Source organism: Pungitius pungitius, chromosome 20 (genome assembly GCF_949316345.1).
Source record: "Pungitius pungitius chromosome 20, fPunPun2.1, whole genome shotgun sequence".
NCBI classification, from domain to species: domain Eukaryota; kingdom Metazoa; phylum Chordata; class Actinopteri; order Perciformes; family Gasterosteidae; genus Pungitius; species Pungitius pungitius.
In genome coordinates this window covers 9,281,847-9,302,093 of record NC_084919.1, presented here as the reverse complement: position 1 = coordinate 9,302,093, position 20,247 = coordinate 9,281,847, and the positions used below count along the sequence as shown (strand labels likewise).

The window sequence follows — 20,247 nt, the reverse complement described above, 5'->3', positions numbered from 1 at the left end:
TTAGCTAATTTTTCAATACAATGTGGTCAGAAGACAGTGTACCCGTCTTACCATTCCAAAAGTAGGACAGCAATTATTAATTACCAAAATATTTTGGTTGCCGTTTGTTTTTTTTCACGCATCAGGCCGCACATTTAAATATCCAAAAAGTGCTAAAATGGGAAGAGTAACCGCCTAACTGTCAAGGTCTCGGTACAAAGGAGGTTCTGTTCTGCTGCTCGTCTCTTGCCAGTCTGAGAACTAGTTGGCAAAGTGACACTACACTCCGCGGCTAAAGTTGGAAACTCCACTCGGCCAAATAAGTCCCTCTATTGTACCAAACACAATGCGTCTTTGTCAGAGGAAACCCTGGAGGAGACAATGTAGCTGGATTTCTACCCCCCACTGATTCTGGACGGGGGCCTCGGTCAACAGCAGCACAGTCGCTACACAAAAGGGTCGAGGAGATTATGGAATTGTGCCATTTAAGATTAATGAACCGTTGGAGGCAGGAAATGTGCAAATTACAGTCTGTGTGAAAAAAGCTAAAGGGAATCTCCTTAAGTTGGGGCTGAGAATTGGTCTCGTGACGTTAGTAGTATTAAATAACCCATTGACTAGAAAGGCAGGGTTACATTGGTGAGATTTCATTATTTCCCCAGGGGAGCACTTTGCATGTCACCGGGACAAGTTGCAAACATTTACTCTGCAGGTCAAGTGAACAATAACATGTCACACGTTCAACAATAACATATTTGATGCCGCAGACTGCAGTCCTATAAGTAGGAGGATAAAACCATGCCTGGATTTATTCAGTTTGTTGCAGGTCTTTTGGTAAATTTCATTGCCGGTAAGTCGGCAAACGTAAATGAAAGGTCTCCTTTTACGGCACGTCGCCTCTAGTCGATGTCAATCACAGACGCACAACCTGATGAACATTAACCAAATGGGCCCATCCGAGCCCTTTGGGGTTTAATGCTAAAGGGGAAGGCATTTCTAACTGGATGTGAACTCTAAAGAGACCTATTGTTCGGGGCTGCGACCCCTCCCTCACATATCTCAAGAATGACATCAGCCCCTTCCTGATTCTTCCCCCTGTAAAGACCCTCCCCCTCCTCCCCGCCTCAGGACCTACGTTATGGAGATCCGTCTTCCTCTCGGAGTCTCGTGTGCCCTGAGAGTTGCCTTGCCAGATATTAAGGAAAATGCAGAACATACTGTACGGACATTGTAAAACAGCGATGTCATCCATTGTTAAAAAAAACAACAAAAAGAAACCCACATCAGCAGGTCTCAAGTGGCAGAGAGTCCGTAGATGCTTAGCCCCCTTTAGATGCTCGCCTCTCTTCTACTTGTTCACTGTAAACAATGAATGATCTGATACATTATATTGGAGTACTGTTTCCAGACTGTAACGGTAACATTTCAACACCCTGGGGTTTAAACCACATATCAATTAGGTGGATGTTTGAAAATGTCCACGGCTAAGGAGGGCCGATCCAAAGAGTTCAAAGAACAATCTGGAGGCTTCCTTTGGGTTGGGAGTCACAGTTCAAGGGTTGTCATCCTGCCGGTGGCTCCGCGGGGCCACAGCAGATCAAAGGGAGGCTCGGGAGACCGGACAGGCGCCACAACAAGACGCGGCCATGCCTTCCCAGCATGCTCCGTGTTTGACACCTCCGCTCCGGCGTATCAAAGCCCCTAAACCTCAGGGCACTCTGGTGAAACAGCAGGGGGGCGAAACGCTAAGGAAGCCGCTGCCTTCCTGCCCGGCCCATCGTCAACCCGTCACAGCTCGCTTCTCACCGGCTCAGCAGCTCGGTCGGAAAGCTCATCGTGCTCTGATTGCTGTTTGCTTGAATTTAAAGTTTTAAAAAAAAACACAACGTCCACATACGGTACATAAAGAGTCGCGTTTGCACTTATATTACAGTAAAGGTGAGGGCGCCATGTTGAAAAGTTAAGATTTAAAGTCTCGTGCAATAAAAAGCCCCTCAAAGCTGCGTTGACACTTGAAAACTAGAACTTGAAAAAGGTCTCACAGCTTTCCCACTGAAACACTCACGTAGACATGTATGGAGGCTCCGTGCACAGGGTCAAATCATAAGCTCATCATAAACACGTCGCTATGATTTCCTGTGGAGCAACAATGCCACAATCTTTGGTTCTAAGCCAAAACACGTCCTAAGCCCTCAGGGTGAGGCCTTAACGCGTTCCAGACTTCACTTTAAACCTAAATAACAGGGTTTCTTTGGCTACTTGGGACCAGTGAAAATACTTTGTGAAATATCAAAACCTTTCAAGTTAATATGGAACTTGTTAACAAACAGCTGCTTATTAACACATCCAGCTGTTATGGAGAAACAATATCAGTCATTTGAGAGGTTTGTTTCTTTATAATACATTTCGTCCAAAAGTCCTGTTAGCTATGCCTTATTTTATTTTGTATTTATTTGGTCCTTAATGATGTGCATCACGTGAATGACAGTACATGCATTAACATACCGTTCCCACGAGCGGGTAGATGAAACCAGCCCCGATGCTGGCGCGGACCTCTCTGATGGGCAAAACGAATCCAGTGGGTACGCCCTTCTTGTTGGGCATATGGGACAGGGACAGGTGAGTCTTCGCCATGCAGATGGGCAACGAACCATATCCCTAGTTAGAGGAGAAAGAGAAACGCGGTTGATATGTGTGTTTGTGCAGTTTGAGACGATCTGTGGGTTGTTACTGCAGCAGCAGTGATCTCACCTGTTGATTGTAGTAATCTATCTTGTCCTTGGCCTCTGGAGAAAGCTCAATGTCGTCAGCGCCGTATACCTTTTGTGCGATTGTTCTGATCTTCTCTGTGATCGGCATCTATGGAGAAAAAAAAAAAAAAAAACGTGCGTCAGAGAAAGGCGGAAAGAAACAAGCACTCAAAGAGGGAAAAACATGTGACGTCAACATGAACGAGAATGGAATGAAAATCAAGCGCCATGTTTGACGTTTGACTCGTACCAGACACCGCATTCCTTCCTCGCCACTGACAGGATTTAGGATTGGTGATATTCGCTAACATAATTCTGTTCCTGCGTACGAGAGTCAGCCTCTGCTGGATCCTCCTTTTTCGGAGAGCCTGGTCTGCGCTCGAGCACTCTCCTCCATCTGTCTCCTCTCTCTGACCCTTAAAGCTGCCCTTTCCCACCCCTCTACTAACACTCCAGTCCTCTTGCTCTATTAAGACCTTGACCTTCGACCACAAGGTGGACGTCCGTTACAAATGGGAGGAATTCTCCGATGGCATCTGCTCTCACCTCGATGTTGTAGAGGAACTGGAAGCTGCTGGGCCTGCTGGCCGCCTCATTCACAGCTTGGGCCAGGTCCAAGGAGCCTCGGCCGCCCAGCTCCCAGTGGTGACACGGCACGGCGTCTGACGCGCCGCACTCTTTGGCGATCTGACACACGAGGTCAATCTCTGCCTGGGTGTCGGTCCTGGAGGATCACCACGGGACAAAATATTCAGCAGCGCTCGTTGTCCAAATAGCTCATTTCAGAGGCCCAATGAAAACCGTCTTTAATGTACATAAAGGAAAACTTGGCGATTCATGCCCATGATTCGAAGTATCTGGATGCCTCTTACTTAAAGACATTGAGTGCCACCACGACTGGTACCCCAAACAGGTGAGCAATTTGGATCTGCTTCCTGAGATTGCTTCGACAACCGCCTGCGACGAGACTCAGATTCTAGAGGACAAACAGAGAGAAGAAACAAAGCAACGGTCAGGAATGTATTATTCCAAATCAACTAAAATATGCTTGTGCATGCCGGCCGGCTGCAAATGACATCAGAGCAACTGCCCCCCCCGTCCCTTCTGTGTATTAAGACGGGTAGTATCCTACTGTGTGCACTTATTCAGTCATCACTCTCACATTGTATACCATTATGTGCAGAGGTCCAGTTATTTCAGACGACATTAATTGCCCATTGTGTGACTCGTTTGATGGCAGTAATCCAACCTTACACTTGTGTGTGCGTGTGCGTGTGTGTGTGTGTGTGTGTGTGTGTGTGTGTGTGTGTGTGTCACAGCCATACAAGTCCAATAAATGTATTTCCATGGCTCTGTTTTCTCCGGTACTTCTGGTTTTCATTACAGGCTTCACAATTAACTTTTACTGCTTCATCATTTACTCAGCCGAAGCGGCTTGAAAGACCAGTGATTTGGGCCAGATATGAAAACACACACACACACACATCAGTTTGCCAAGACGCACCTTCACAGGAAGCACGTGCAAAGGTTGTGTTTGTGCAGTTAATCAAATAAGCGCTCTCAACCATGTTAGTTTTTACTTGTAGGTTTCCAGTATTTTTTCCATTACGTTTCATAGACATAACTATGTGCATAGGCTACATAACAAAAGGAGTCAAGAGTCAAAGAGTCAATTTCACATGAGTAACAGTGTATCTTAACTGAAACGAATGACATGCTACGGCTGTTTGGTAACATGACCTGAAAAGTTGGCTTGTGTTTTCACAAGACGTCAACATTTCTGATGACGGACAGGGAAGCCCTGCTGCGAGCAGCGGGTGTCACGTTTTGTCCCTGCGGTGAAGTCATTAAGCGTAGCTACCTTGTTTGTGCTGGCTCTACCATGTTGAAAATGTTAAGCGGTTTACAAGATGCCTCACATTTCGCGAGCCCCCGTAACGTACTCCGTCTCGAGCCATTCCCTTTAATTACATGTCACTCTCTTAAGTGAAGAAGTTTCAATCTGAAAAAGTTAAAGCTGCAACTTGGCTCACAGTCTTTTTGCAGAGAACAACTGAATGAATCATAATGTAGCCAGTTTAACCAAATGTATCTCAGACGATCCAAACTGGCCTTGTTGCACGTTTTTAAAAAGGTTTTTGTGAGGCAAAGCTTGATGAGTTAAAACAGCTAAATGTAATAAAAGAGGCTTGGTTAAATATTTGGAAGAGATGGAACAGCTTCCAGACCCCACTGCTCAAATACATCATTACTTGTAAACACCCATCTGTTATTACCATTATAACAATCACCACGTCTCCCTTGTTTGTCACAGAGGCATCGCTTCTTAGGTTTGTGTCTGGATTTATGCATCTCTAAAACGGCTCATACCTCATCAATGTACTCTCTGGGAAGCGGTGCCCCAGCCGACACCTGAAAACACACAAAGACAACAAAAATTCACACACACTTTAATAAATGAGTAACAGTCGGCAGTAGACCACCTTATTTCCCACCTAGTTTGACCTCTTGTATTTGAACACACAGAGTTTATGGTCACGGAAGCAGTGTGTATACATCTGTAGTTTGTACTGCAGATCAACATGTACTTATAGTGACTGTAATCAGCGGGTAACTAATCCATTGCCACACAATTAGTCACAAAGCACGGAAGCTTCTTCATGACCAAAAGCAGCACGTTTACTGGGTGATTACGTTTGTGTACATAGTCGTGTCACATGCTAGTTTAGGATCACTGGAAAAACATTGGTGCCAACGTAGCTTCTACCACATCAGAGGAGACGCGTGAGTGGGAGCCGGGCTGCAGGACTCCTTTGTGTTATTCTAAAAGGCAGCACTACGGACAGAAGCAGACTCACATTGGGTCCCCCGCCGTGCATCTTCAGCGCTCGCACCGTGGCAACCAGCACCACCGCGTCGGGCCTCAGGCCTGAAGCCCGGCACTTGATGTTGAAGAACTTCTCCATCCCGATGTCCGCCCCAAATCCAGCCTCCGTCACTGCCAGGAAACGGATCGGATTAAATGATTGAAGTATTAAATAGATTTTCAAAAAATATACAGAGTGCATTTTAAGAATCTGGACGGTAAATAACTGAAATGTAAGCGCGCTGTGATCCCTTTTGGTCTGAACAGACTTTCTGCAACGTACGACAGCTGTAGCTCGCAGCACTTGTATAATTTTGTGATTCCACGTCTTTCACATCAACCCAACTTTATATCACACACACACACACACACACGCTCAGTGGGACATCTCTAAACGAACAGGAACAGGGCTGTGAGTGACGGGTTCACGGTGAGGGCTCTCCGTGCCTCCGATGCGGACGGCCCCCGCGCTCGGGCCTCTTGAACGAGCTCCAAACAAAGCAAATAGTCCTCCTGGAACCACGGCCTTGTTGAGATACGGCTTCCTGTTACTTATCGTGTGTGGCACCATTGCGGTGGAGCGAGGGTGGAATTTTAGAGGAAGGCTGCGGTTGATCTGGAGCGTAACGAAGTGGTGAGGTTTCAACGACTTCTGGGTTTTTTTTTTTCTTCCATTTAAAGCAGCCTGATGTTGTTTGAGCCTTGAAAAGGAATACACGTTGCACGCACCCCCCCCAAAAATACAGTTTAAATTTCAAATAACTAATGATAGACGTGACTGCAGCTTTAGTTTCAGCTCTTCACTTTCAACGCGCTCTAAATTAGTCGAGCCCTGGAGATTTCATAACTACTACAACAATCAACCACGTAAAAACAATGAGATCAGCAGAGAGAGAAAATCACATCACAGTTATACAAGAACTGGGCAACATGGAGAAGGCTGGTTTCGGCAAACGGTCGATGCTTCGTTTTACTCCGAGTTCCCTGAGCTGTGCAGCACAGACGTTTCCCACAGTGAGAGGTGCACCTCTCATTCTGCATGAGCTTTGTGAGGGTGGCCTCTGACACGACGAACCGTCACTTCATGTGCAATTCAATTAGAAAAAGACGATACTGAACCGTGACTCAAAAGCAGGTCAGAAAACAAAATTATATATAAATATATATTATATACATCATTGACGTAATATATGCTATAATATATACGTAATATTTTATCTTTAATGCTAAATACTAAATGCTGCCTGTTTTATGAGCGCAGTTAAGCTGCCATGAGGATTGGATCATTTCCCTAAGGGTAGAAAATATATTACATTATTGATTCTCAACTTGAAAAAAAAAGAATATATATATTGAAAAAATGTATTCTTTGGTTACAGGGGAACAAGGTAGATATGAGGTTTTCTGTAAGAAGGGAGTGATTCACTGTGGCCTCCAGTGGACGAGGCCTTAGTGGGAGAAGAAGTCTCTCCCTCTCTACAATGTAACTGGACTACGGGTGGCCTCGGCCGCTGACAGATAGCGGGCTATTTCTCGTAAACCCGCCTGCCAGTGAAAATCTTGTGGAATCAGGATTCCCAGATATTTGTGTGACGACCTCCCACCAGTTCACCACAGGAGAACTCCCGCACTACTACAGTAATGCGAGGACAAAGAATGGAAGGAAAGGCCGCGAGTGCACAATGACAGCGGGTACGACACTCCTTTCACCGTGACATCGCTCCCCAGCAGGAGGTTGACTCCAGAGGAGGTCACGAGGAAACGCTCGCCGGCTTCCTGTTCTGTGTGACGGCCTTGACGCGGCTAAAGGGCGAGGGGGGGGAAGGCGAGGTCGATGCAGAGGGTGACATGGGAGCCGGATGGCGTTGACACCCGGGCAGCTAAAAGCACCAACACAGAAGGTTTCATCCACACAAACTCGTCCAGCTGTTGCATTTAGCTGGACTGCAAATAATAATTACGGAAAAGGAAATTTGAAAAGGCCCAAATCCTGTATTTTTTACTATGGCCTTTTTCTCAATGGCATAACTTGGTGTTTTTTTTAAGTGAGCCTGTTAGAGGTACTTAATTATAGTCAATATACCTCAATATATCTATAAATCTACCCATCATTTCTGCACTACTTCCTCAAGCATACATTTACAGCTACATAAAAAGGGATAGTGCAATGGCGGTTGCCATGTTCCCAGTCTGGAAAAGCAGCCATGAGTGCAATAACAAGAGCAGCGAAATGTACTTCCGTGGCTGGGAACAGCACAAACATATATTTTAGCCACCTGAAACACATTTTCATGTAAAGCCCCCCCACCCAAAGAACAATATTAGTTTAAGTGAACAGTACGTTAACAATATTTTAACTGCGGTTATGTTTCACTTTCAGTTCCCTGTTGGGAAAATATTGTGAATAAAGCACAGGTCATGAATAATGAGCATTGCTCTGTCCCACGTGGGTCTTTCCAAACTGCGGGTGTGCGGAACTGTCATTTTAATGCAATTTTTTTATTACGGGATTACGTTCTACTAAATATCTGTATTGCAAACAAATCTAGGCTGGAGGATTTTAAAAAAAAGAAGGTGATTTTCTTTTTAAAGTGGCGTCAAAAAGGTTTACATGCTGATTATAGAATAATTTCTCAGGGGCGACTTCTATAAAAGACCAAATGATTTGTCGCTTTAGTTTAAACCGCGTTGGGGGGGGGTTAACTGCGTTCGATACGCCGGACTGCTACAGGAATCAATCACATCCAGCATGTGGGATTCATCTCACAGCAGCCTCCTCCTCCAAATAGCAGCATTTCTCAATTTTAAGGCCAGATTTCAAAGCGACCCACAATAATACAGAGCATGATAAAGGGCGTCTAGGAATTTATTTACACCCCCCCCCAAAAGCCTCTGAGTTCACAGAGAGTTCATCTACTTCCATCAGCACACGAGCAGAGTTTGTAGAGATAATCTGTAATTACATTATTATACATTCTAATAAAACATTGTTGTGGTTACATCAGTGTCAAAGACAAAATGAATAATAACCGTCAATTTGGGTTTAAGTTTGGTTTAATCTTTAAATTGCCCTAAAAATGTAACATCAGAATTATTAAGGGTCAAATCAAAAAGCATAATGCCATTAGTTTAATTAATCTTAACTTCTTTATTTAACCAATTATTGTCTGCAAATATTTATCATAATTAAATAAAATTAAAAAAATAAAAGTGTCAAGAGGTGAAGCGAGAGTTTGTGGGGCCCGAAACAAATATTCAAGAGCAGCGGAATTAGAAATAAGACATTGACACAAGTATTATTAACACGATTTAAATACTATATAACAGTTATTATCATTACATCACATGTTTGGTTTTAAAAATGCACTAACTGATTTCTTTTGGACTTGTGGAAACAGTATCTGGGTTTTAACAACTCAATAGCTGACCGTAGCACACAGCTGCCGATGGGTGCCGAGCAGGTGGAGTACCGTTTTAGCCCTTTTTGTGTTGAAAACAGCTGTCGGCCGTGTGTCAAAAACAAGGCCGACGGGAGCAGTGAGAGTGAACTGAGGTGATAATTCTCTGTCGGTTTCCCTTTACGCACACATTACGTCAGTTGAAGCAAACAATAAAATAACTTTTTATATTTACAACCAAAAAAAATCCCCTGAATATTTTAAATTGGCGCTTATGGACTTGGTGTCCTCATGCATGTTTTCTTGTGCAATGAGGGATTACAGGAATGTGATTTCACCTCCAAATATAGTAGTACAAATAGCCGAAACCCTTCAGACGTCATCATCCTGATTCATTTTGGCAATTACTTAATAAAAATCATGACCCGGTCCAGACTGCATATGCAGGTATATTTATTTACTCAATTTCACTTGAATCATCCTTCTCGTTGGAGCCAAATAAGGCAACGTGTATCGCGTCAGAGAGCGGGGGCTCGAGAGGGAGCGGGAAAAAGCCTCCCAGCTTCAGAGAGGAGGGAAAGAAGGGAGTTCTTGGCATACCTGAGGGTTAGGTAACAAACGCACCAACAGGGAAAGTGGGTGCGGGAGGGAGGGGGAAGGGGGTAGATGGACACATTGAAAATTGTGGAGAGGTTGGGTATAAAGCGCACACAAGCCTCTCCGCTCCGGTGTTGTGAAACCCAACTCTCTGCTCACAGATGACAGCTTGCGTCCCGTTCCCTTCCCCTGGTTATTCCCCCCCCACGCATACATCAAACTCACCCAACCAACTCAACAACACACACATGTACATTCCAGACATATTTCTGCAGCCAAAGTAAAAGAGGACAGAAAGTGGGCAGCGGGACAGATGGACGGATAAAAATGGAAATACTCAAGTATGCTTTGACGTTGGAGGGATTAGTGTGGTTTACTCTAAAGCATTCCAGGGGCTCTTAAGATTATCAATCAGCTTCCTTCCTCTCCAGGGATTTCTTTTTTTTTTTCCCAAGCAATCTTTTTAGCCGCTTCCTAGAAAGTTACGCAGCATCCAGGGGATGTTGGGACAGAACCAGAACTATGATGAAAGCAGAACAGAGGTCGTAAAAGCAGCGGAGCAAGCCCAAGTTCACGACTGGTGTGAACTGAGGTTTGATCTGCACGGCTTGGGAAGATTAGGGCCGTAAACTCCCTCCGCATCCGGGGTTCCTACACTCTGCAGTCAACCTCTAGCTGTCGGTCATCCTCTGGAGTCTTTGGGGTTGTGTGTGTGTGTGTGTGTGTGTGTGTGTGATCTGTATGCGCGGGTTGTGTTCTCACCCACAAAGCCGTCCCGTCCAACCAACTTCAAAGCCAGCTTGTCTGCCAGCACGGAGGAGTTGCCATGGGCGATGTTGGCGAAGGGCCCAGCATGCACAAACACTGGCGTACCCTGCAACAATAAAGAGGGGCACACAAAACATGCAGGAGAGGTTTAGAAAACAGTGTGACCCACCAAGTTCAAAGAAGGACTAACTCGTTCTTTCAAAACTAAATTCAATATCTTTCAGAAGGATGAATAAGTGCTAAAGTGGGGCTACGCTGGGACTGTGGTCGAGTAAGCAGCAGGCTCAAGTTAAGAGGTTCTCTACTAGCGTGGCAGCCCGACTACAGGCCAAGTTTCCCCCCCGCTCGCCCCCTGCTGATTTGGATTACTCTTCAAAGTCTGGACACACACGCACACACACACACACACACACACACACACACACACACACACACACACAAACACACTAAAGGAGAACTTCAAGTATAAGTTACCAGATGTCTCGGCCTGTATGGACACTTCTCTGTTGATGTAAGAGATCAGTTCTTGATCTGAACTCAACCTTCCAAGTAACGTGCGAACAAAAATATCGATCCCATTGCCTCTAGGTGGATCAGGGTTCCCTCATAGAACCAGAGAGACTTCAGATATGTATTCAAAATGGATGGATATCCGTGCGATGGGGTTTTCACAACATAGTGAAGCAAGTATGTAGCTTTCTCTTCATGTGGGTGATGTGCAATTTACTACTAACCCACTTTTATTGTTGTTAGAGTTATTGGCTGTTGGTTATTGTTGGGGTTGTTTGCACTTTAGCGTTAACAAGCAGAATAGAAATACTGTGTTAGAGTGCATGACTAATATAAATTGATTTTATTAAACTGCATTTAATGCGTTTCCTTTGCAAACGAATGAAACTGCTGATAATAATTTAAAGCCCCCGGGGGCAGTCTACTTATCCTAAAAGGGTTTGCATGTTCCTCTCCTGCTCAAGAAAACAAGCCTTCTGTTGCATTTAAGACACTTTATTAAAAAAAAAAAAAAAAGAACAGAAATGATAAAACTGAAAAGCCACCTGACCCATTGTTGAGCTGCATGTGAATTCCTTGCGGGAAGTTAAAAGGAAGGATGGGAAGGACTGATTTTCTAAGCTTTTGTTTGCATACCTCTCCCTTTGCCCGCATAAACAGCCTCCCCTCACAGGAGTCAATCAGCCATTTAACAAAGCTGTGACAACCGCTGTCTATTTGTATATGAAAACCAGCTGAAGAGATCCCAGCAGTATCCAACTACAAGAAGAAAATGAAAAGAGGAGCAGCTGAGCGGAAAAAGAGGAAGACTAAACATTAAAAAGAACATTACTTTTAATAACCAATTAAAAACATGTTCCTTTCTGTCCTACATTATGTGAATTCTCTCCTGAATGAACATGAACCAGTTTACACTTTCCACCTACGCACAAGAGGAAAAGAGACAGGCAATAAATTAGCCTCAACAGGTTGTTGAAAGCGGAAAGATAATAAAATTCAGCTCTGTCCCCTTTCCCACTAAAAAACAGCATTATGAAGAAAAAAAAAGGAAAATGCACAAGAGAAGGAAACCGTGACGTGATCTCCGTCTTCCTGTTTTTGTTCATCTCTTGTACGGTCCAATACGCCGGCTACAGAACCAGAGCCACACTCATAGGGAACATAAAAATGATTCATAGACAGCACACTGATTCACACCTGTGGTCAGTGGCCTGATTGTCTATCCCTCCTCTAGTGCCTCTCGCTAGAAAAGATGCTACATGATAGTACACAGGGAGTAGGTTAACAAATGATCCCCTTTCTTCTTGAGAAAAGCTCCAAACCCCATCTGAAACAACACAGAAACACGTGCGCTCCAACACCCACACAAAAACTAACTGGCTTCCACATGCCAAGTCCATTCTCTTGTGTGAATCCGTATTCAACACAAACAATCACGAGCCAAGAGGGCATGAAGGGCGCAGGCAGCCCAGCGGAGCGGAAAGTTCTCATGGAGCTTCGAGGGCCTGTCGGTCGCCGATACCAGTCCCCTGACCGGAACCACAGGAAACGCTTTCACACAACATGACCGCAATGCTTCCTCCTCTTTATGTATAAAAGAATTATACATATATGCTGCATGAAACACTCCACCCCCTCTGTGTTTATTTTTGCTATGTGCAACTAACAAAAACACAAACATTTAAGTAGGAACCTGAATGACTTGACTTTAATGACTCAATCGGCCACTGTAGTTCACTATAAAAAACATAGCTACATATGAAGCACACCATGGAGCCATATAACTTAATACAGTTGGGTATAGTAACAGTTAAAGGGCTAGTCCTCTTCTTTCATGTGGGCTTTCGCTGTACCAGAGAGGCCAAAGATCAATTCTAAATGTCTGGTTTGTTATCGGTACATTCAATGATTTAAACCTTCCACTCCTCTCCATTTCTCCCGTAATCACCTGGAGGGTTGGGCTTTTTCCCTCTAGAACAGGGGAATAAATATGTGCTTATGTTCCTGAGTGACCACGTGTCCACTCATCTAACTGTAATGTCTCATAAACTCAATGAAAGCCAGATGCTGCGAGAGGCAGAGTTATGGTTTAAGTAGTCACAAGGACTTAGGACCCAATGAATCTGACCCAATGAATCTGAGCTCCACCTGTCCGCTACACTCCTCCGAGCTGATCACAAGATAACAAGCCGCGGGGTGGAAAAAGTCAATTCATCATGCGTTCTTAAAAGCTCTCGGCGGGGCGCTCGCTCTCGCCTCTCTGACAGCAGATTTAGGTGTAATGAAACCTCAGCGTCCCCGTGGACCGCCGGCCTGTTCCTTCCACAGGACATGCACCTGAAGACGCTCCGTTGAGCAGGATGATGAGTATTTAAGTGGGGTTATGTGCGTGTCTCACCTCGAGGGTCTGCATCAACGTGGGCTTAATGGCATCTTTCATTAACACGGCCAGCGCTCCACTCACGCCCTGACAGGCAGGAAGGAAAGGAAACAAGAACAAGTTAGATGGATTCAAACAAACAGTTAACCTCAGATTTACAGCTTTTATATGCTACCACAGTCCATTTTTAGGCGCTCGCTTCCTAAAATATGCTTTGTCTTCTGACACACACACACACACACACACACACACACACACACACACACACACACACACACACACACACACACACACACACACACACACACACACACACACACACACACACACACACACACACACACACACACACACACACACACACACACACACACACACACACACACACACACACACCCCATTGCCTCACTGGGGCTGGGTCTAAAAAAGGCGCGGTGATGTTTTTGCAAAGAGCCTAATCAGAAGACTAATGTAACTATAGGCGATCCTCCTCTTCGGCCCTGAGCCAAAAACACAGGCCGACTGTGCAAAACCAGAACCAGCTGACCCGGCATGGGGACTCTGGGAGAGGTGCAAAAACTCTGCTTAACATCTAGATAGGAGGTTAAACTTATATGAGACGTGATGTTTTGAACAGGGGAAGTGGTACTTTAACGGAATCTAAGGTGAACTGGGAATTTGGAAATGTTTAAACTGAAAGTTTGCCCGAACAGAACAATGAATTATTTTTAACATATGCATTTTCTGCAGAAAACACCAACAAGGGCCCGACGGCGCATGAAAGTCCCTCCTTTGCAATTCTAAGATGTAGTGATGAAAATCCAGTTGTGAGCTGGTCAGCTGTGAAATTCCCAAACTCTCTGACTGAGAAGACCCCACAGCAACACACAAACACACACACACACACACACACCAGGTCCTCTGCGGTGACGGGTTCTCCACAGCGACTGGTGCCCACCACCATGCGCGCCAGACGCCTTTTCATGTCCTCCAGGCCGTCCGCCAGAGCCAGGATGGCCATGATCTCGCTGGCCACTGCGATATCGAACCCGGTCTGCAGAGTGAGGAAAAGTGACACAATGTGAACTACAACACACTGCAGTGTCTGTAGCCCGGCTACGAGAACACGGAGATACATTTATCAACCACGACACATTGTAGGAATTCATTTGTGTGTGTTTGCAGCAAAGATGCAAAATTAATTTGGCACTTTTTACTATATATTGAAGTGTCGACTGCTTGGTAAAGAATAATAGTCTCAAGACCACAGTTCTGAAGCAAACCCAGAACGGGGAGACACGTTTCCACAGTGACGGTCAGGCTTTATCACACGGGCGAGAGAATACAAGTCATACGATTATGGCCTAGTTTTGGAGTAGTCAATTATGATGTCTGACCATTTTAGTCTGGACTTTCCGTGTTGATTTGGGTCAACAACAGAAAAAGATGGAATGTGGAATTTCCTATGGGAAGAGTATGGAAAAACCAAGGCACGTCAAAAGAAATAGAACTTAAACCGCATCAATCCACCAAGGAACACATTTCTACTCCCAGCAATAATGCCCTGAGGGGCTATAGTGTGTCCAGCGCTGGAGGAAGGAGGAATGAAAAAGGAAACAGAATGGAGGAACTGATGGCGGTAAATGTAAACATCTGCTGAACTAGCTAAGAGGCGGCTCCAGGTGTGTGTGTCTTTGAGCGCGAGTGTGTGTGTGTGGGTCACTTTTCTCCTTCTTCAAACATTTGCTTTCACTTACGCCCGTTTGCTTCCCATTGAGGTGAAGTGTTTATTTACAGGATTTCATTTAGCTGTCATTACTGCAGACATATGGATGAAATACATCTGGGCTTAATCATAAAAGAGAGAACAGGATAAATGGAGGAGAGGGTGTATTAAAAAGTTTGAGTACCTCAAATAAATGCAACTCATGCTTCCTTAAAAGGGATAGTTGTGATGTTTTGAGCTGGGGTTGTAGGAGGTACTCATCCATAGTCAGTGCATTACCTTAATAACCGTAAATGTTTTGTCTTATTGTGAGACTTAAGTTGGTACACGGTGCAAGTTAACCGATCTTCTCCCAGCTGGGAGTGTGCTGGCCGAGGTCCACAGTGGGCATTACATTGACTGTGTTTAAGTACCTCATGCAAGGCCAATTCATATCATCATAACCTGCAGTGAAATCAACATTTCTCATAAGGGAAATCAGAAAATATTTTCAATGAATGTATCATAAACGCACAAACAAACAAAAAAGGGTTTTTGGTATGAATGTGAAGTCACGAGGTCAGCATACCTCTCTTATCTGTCCTTTTTCAGTGCTCGCCTGTCCCACTGTGATCTTCCTCAAGAAACGGTCATTCGTGTCAACAACTGGGAAACCACGACAAAAAGAAAAAGGTTTAGTTTCCTGGTCATTTCTCATAGAATCCACAACCTTGAGCCGGAAAACGTCCATTAAGTCAATGACTGAACACAATTTATTTAGACTTGATGCCGGAGACACACAAGAGAGTTATGTTTTTACAGCCTGATCCTGCATGTCTGTAAAAATCCATTTCAAAACTCAAACTAAAATAATTGACACAAAGCTAGATTCTTATCGGTTATAGTGAGTCGTGGGCACCACACTGAAAGTGGATTTGCTACCTAAAGTTTATTCACTCAGGAATCGGCCTACACTCCGATAATGTTGCTTGACTGTTGTTACAGCGAGGCAGGGAGTCCCATTAGTCAAACATTATCCTCATGTTGGTTTGATGAATTGAAAGGGAAAGTGAAAAAAAAACAAAAAAACATGGTTTGTTTCAGGAACACATACACACAATCGCAGCCGCATAACATTAGGTTGTAAATCTGTTTTTAATCTCCACAGTCGGTCTTTAAAGAGTGCCCTCCGGAGCCACTGGAGTAAATACCACATCAGTCATAGCGGAGCCCAGCTGGTTGTTCTCACTGACGACTTTAAAGCAAACACAGCTACCTCTGAGGTAGCCTCCGTGCTCATGACTTCAGGCGCGTTGAATCCATATGAAACAGCATTTCATTCTCAAGAAACAAATACATTGTGAAATCAAACTGAAACTATAAAGTAGAATAGTAAGTATGATGAATTAAAACTAACAAGGAAAAGCAGTTAAAATATTGCCAGATTTCTTGTCCTTGAGCTAAAATATATCACTACCACAAAATGACAAGAGGTTAATGTGTAATAAAAAACTAGCTTTGTGCTTTATGGTTCGGACGGCCTAATGCATACAACATTCCTAATGTTTATACATCACGTCGGTTAGTGTGTTGATAATATTGTCAGATGCAAAGAAGGACCGGGTCGAGAATAAAACACTAATCCCCCTGAATACTTCAACACATGCTCGCCCCCCCCCCCCCCCCCGCCCCCACACTTGGTTTAGATACCTCTCTGCCAGGTGATCTTTGAGGGGTCAAGGTCAAGACGAACAAAGGTGCTGACTTCCTGGGGTGTCAGAGATGCGGGATCCATTTTATTAATCCCTAGACGCTGGAATCGAAGAGACAAAGACTGTTAAGAGGATCATCTGTGAGTGCGTTGTGATGTTTATGTCTACATTTTGGCTTCAGTCCCAGCTGTGCAGATACTGCCAGATACAGTTACTTAGGGTAACCTGACATCGTCTGCATTTACAAATACAAGTAGTGGGACTTAGCTGGATGCAGTATCACCCCAGGATGTGTAAACAAAATAAGAATAAATGCCTCTGAGGCGATCAACCTGCTGTCAGGTTGCTACGGTTCACTGGGAGTACTGGAGTTCAAATAGAAACACACAACTCTCCTCTCTCACTCCGTCCATCTCACTGTCCATTAAGACCAATGAATATTTTATAGTCTTTTAACTTCTCCTCCAGGAGACTTTCATACAGGAGGACAGACGGCCCATCGTTTTATGATCAAACATCTCATGTGCCATTTGTATTTAATTGAGTATGACTTGATATTAGGCCTTGTTCATCAATACCACAAACAAAGAGCATTACTTGTAGACATGTAGAAGATTAATGCAACATAGATTTGGGAGATGAGGACACGGTGGAGGTGAAGATTGAATTTACGGCTCACTGAGGTCCCCTAATGGCTAAAAGAGGAATGGTTATTTAAGTTTTAGACTTACACGAAGCCTGGAGATTTGGATGGGTGAAAATCTTCTGACTCCGTTCACCGTGGGTACGAGTCTATTGTACAGGGCCTTGAAGGAATAAGGAAAACAATGATTTAATTACCTCACGTGTTGAATGTGTAATTGAGATATGAAAAGCATGCTCTTACAGTAATTAGTTCATTGTCTTAGTACCACCTGTTTAAGGCTTCCCTGTGAGTATTTATTTACACCAGATAACAGAATAAGATAATATATAATTATTGTTAATGAGCACATTTGGAATTGCTTGCTAAGTCATCGTTATACTTGCATCCGGGTCCACACACTTCGAGCTGTTGTACGGGAAAGTTATTACTGAGGTCACCTTGTCTGACTGCGTCGCCTCGTGAAGCATTCTGGCATCGATGGCTGCTGCCACCAGGTTGTTGGATGCTGTGATGGCATGAATGTCACCAGTCAGATGGAGGTTGAACTGAACGGTAAAAAACAAAAAAAACAGAGGACTGATGTGCGGAAACAGTGTGAAAGAATACACATTGGAGCTTTGGGTGGCTGCAGTGGAATTAAAACCACCAACAATTCAAATGAAATCATGTAAAATCACATGGATTCAAACAGAGTAAGTGACTCATGGTTTCAGATCCATTGTGAAAAGATGAAGATGAAGATGAAACGAAGATGAAAGACTGCAGCTCTAAAATTGGTCCGCTTCCACCTCACCCCTCCTTCCCTTCACAGACAGTGATTTGGTCACAGACAATATTATGCCAAAGCTCCAGGAGTCGTGTGTGTGTGTGTGTGAAAACTATTGCGAGTCCCTGCATATCTTAAGTCTTTGAAGCCCACGTTGGTCCCGGCAGGCAGCTTTGAGGGTGTCTGTGTGTCTTACCTCCTCCATCGGGATGACCTGGGCATATCCCCCTCCTGCAGCTCCCCCTAGGCACAAACAACAGGTAACACAGTCAGAGGCGAACCAACGGGACAGCAACACACAAAGGGAGGAATGCCGAGCCGTGCGGTCAGAGTGAACCGCGCCACCCCTGCACAGGGGCAGCAGGCTCTGAAATGCTGCCCCACGCTGACAAAGATGGCGTAACACGCAGTTACTTGAGACATTCCCAACTGCTCCGCGGGAGCCCGTCTCTGGCCTTTTCCAAATTCCACTTGACTAACGTAAGAGTTGCATTACGAAATAACATCCAACTTTTCTAACATGGAAATGTGTGTATGGTCTGTATTGAAATGCACAAAATAAAAAGGAAACAGAGTTGAATTTAGCTTTCTTACAATACAGAGTACAAAATCAAGTTTTGGAAGGATGACCTGCAAATTAAGACACTGCTTTTCTGGGGCACAGGATATATCATAGGCAACTAGCATGTAGTAGTCATTACTGACCTTTGACCCCAAAGGTGGGTCCCTGGGAAGGCTGTCGCAGACAGGCAAAGGAGTTGAGCTTAAGGTGGGCAGTGAGGGCCTGGACGAGGCCAATGGTCACCGTGCTTTTGCCTTCGCCCAGTGGAGTGGGAGTTATACTAGACATACAGACATACAGAATATTAATATTCCACATCTGTATTATACATTTCAAGTCTCAATCACATTTTGCCTGTAGCCAATTCATTGATATATGGCTTTAAAGTGGATACCATAAAAGGAAGCAGGGCCTGAGTGACGGCTCGCCCGTGTGACCTTGCTTTGGACCAGTCAAGATTAACTTATTTTGAATCACAAATATAAGCAGAAGAAATAGTCAAGAAAAATAATTCAGTTAATAGGTAACACGCACCCGGCAACCAGCACATATTTCCCATCGGGCTGTTCCTGGAGGCGGTCTAACAGAGAGAGTCGGACCTTTGCTTTGCTCCTGCCGTAAGCTTCAAGCTCTTCTGGCAGCAAACCAATCTCCTCAGCCAGCTGCTCCACTGGTTTGGGCGTCTGAGCTCTGGAGATCTCTATGTCACTGACAAATACAAATACAGAAAGAATCATCAGTCTCACGCACTTTGATTTTAAAAGCGCCAAATTAACTTAAGGAACAGTGCGTCGCGAGAAAAGGATCCTACACCCAGGTGGATGTGGATTGTTATATCGTCCATACCTTGGCACAGGGGTCAGGGGCTGCAGTTTGAGGCTGCGTAAATGCCAGGGTTGGTACTGCTGCTCCTGGAGCCGCCGATCGCAACTACGCACCACGTTCTAGACACAGAGGGGAGACAACGAGGTAGGTAGTTGAAAAAGAAAAGAAGGTAGTAAAAACATGGGTCAATGATAGAGACAGAAAGAAGGAGACGCACCTGTGTTCGGTATGCGGCTGTGAGGGCCCCCAACCCAACGTTTGAGGACATCCCAATGGCATGTTCATCTAAGAGCAAAAAAGATGCTTACACGATATGCTGCAAATCCAAGAACTCTACAATGCAGAAAAAAGCCAAACACAAAGTACACTAGGTCTTCTATAATCCATTCTGAAAAGTCACTCAAACAGGGCGAGTGTCATTTAGGGTATATATATATATATATATATATATATTTTAAGTTGGTACCAACATGCAGCAAAGGGCCACTGCTCTGATTCAAACCCGGGCTGCTGCGGTAAGGACTCAGCCTTGGTTCATGGGCCGCTCTACCAAGTAGGACACCTGGATGCCCCCTACAAGGTGACATTGATGACTATCACAATCCATTTCACACTACCTGTCTCCAGAGTCGGCGTGCAGCGGATGACGGAGGCCCCTGGTTTGACCCAGGTGGAGGGGAAATCCACAATCTCAGCTCCTAATAGGACCACAGCGTCCGCCTGCATCACCTTGGGAATCAGAAAAAATAAGTAAAGCAAAAGAACAGAGATTGTTATGTAAGT

The 20,247-nt window shown here is 44.6% G+C and overlaps 1 protein-coding gene across 1 annotated transcript in view; it reads right to left on the bottom strand.

Annotated features, from left to right (window-relative positions):
* Positions 1–20,247, bottom strand: part of mthfd1l (methylenetetrahydrofolate dehydrogenase (NADP+ dependent) 1 like) — a 28,478-nt gene that overhangs the window by 2,754 nt on the left and 5,477 nt on the right. The window contains exons 8-26 of the mRNA XM_037450258.2: positions 20,082–20,193; positions 19,682–19,749; positions 19,486–19,583; positions 19,174–19,347; positions 18,783–18,919; positions 18,274–18,320; positions 17,749–17,856; positions 17,397–17,471; positions 16,664–16,766; positions 15,543–15,619; positions 14,162–14,302; positions 13,267–13,335; positions 10,353–10,464; positions 5,588–5,727; positions 5,100–5,141; positions 3,602–3,705; positions 3,276–3,453; positions 2,731–2,838; positions 2,485–2,637 (exon numbers count right to left, since the gene is read on the bottom strand). Coding sequence (XP_037306155.2) covers positions 2,485–2,637; positions 2,731–2,838; positions 3,276–3,453; positions 3,602–3,705; positions 5,100–5,141; positions 5,588–5,727; positions 10,353–10,464; positions 13,267–13,335; positions 14,162–14,302; positions 15,543–15,619; positions 16,664–16,766; positions 17,397–17,471; positions 17,749–17,856; positions 18,274–18,320; positions 18,783–18,919; positions 19,174–19,347; positions 19,486–19,583; positions 19,682–19,749; positions 20,082–20,193 — 2,046 coding nt within the window. The remainder of the gene's footprint in view (positions 1–2,484; positions 2,638–2,730; positions 2,839–3,275; positions 3,454–3,601; positions 3,706–5,099; positions 5,142–5,587; positions 5,728–10,352; positions 10,465–13,266; positions 13,336–14,161; positions 14,303–15,542; positions 15,620–16,663; positions 16,767–17,396; positions 17,472–17,748; positions 17,857–18,273; positions 18,321–18,782; positions 18,920–19,173; positions 19,348–19,485; positions 19,584–19,681; positions 19,750–20,081; positions 20,194–20,247) is intronic.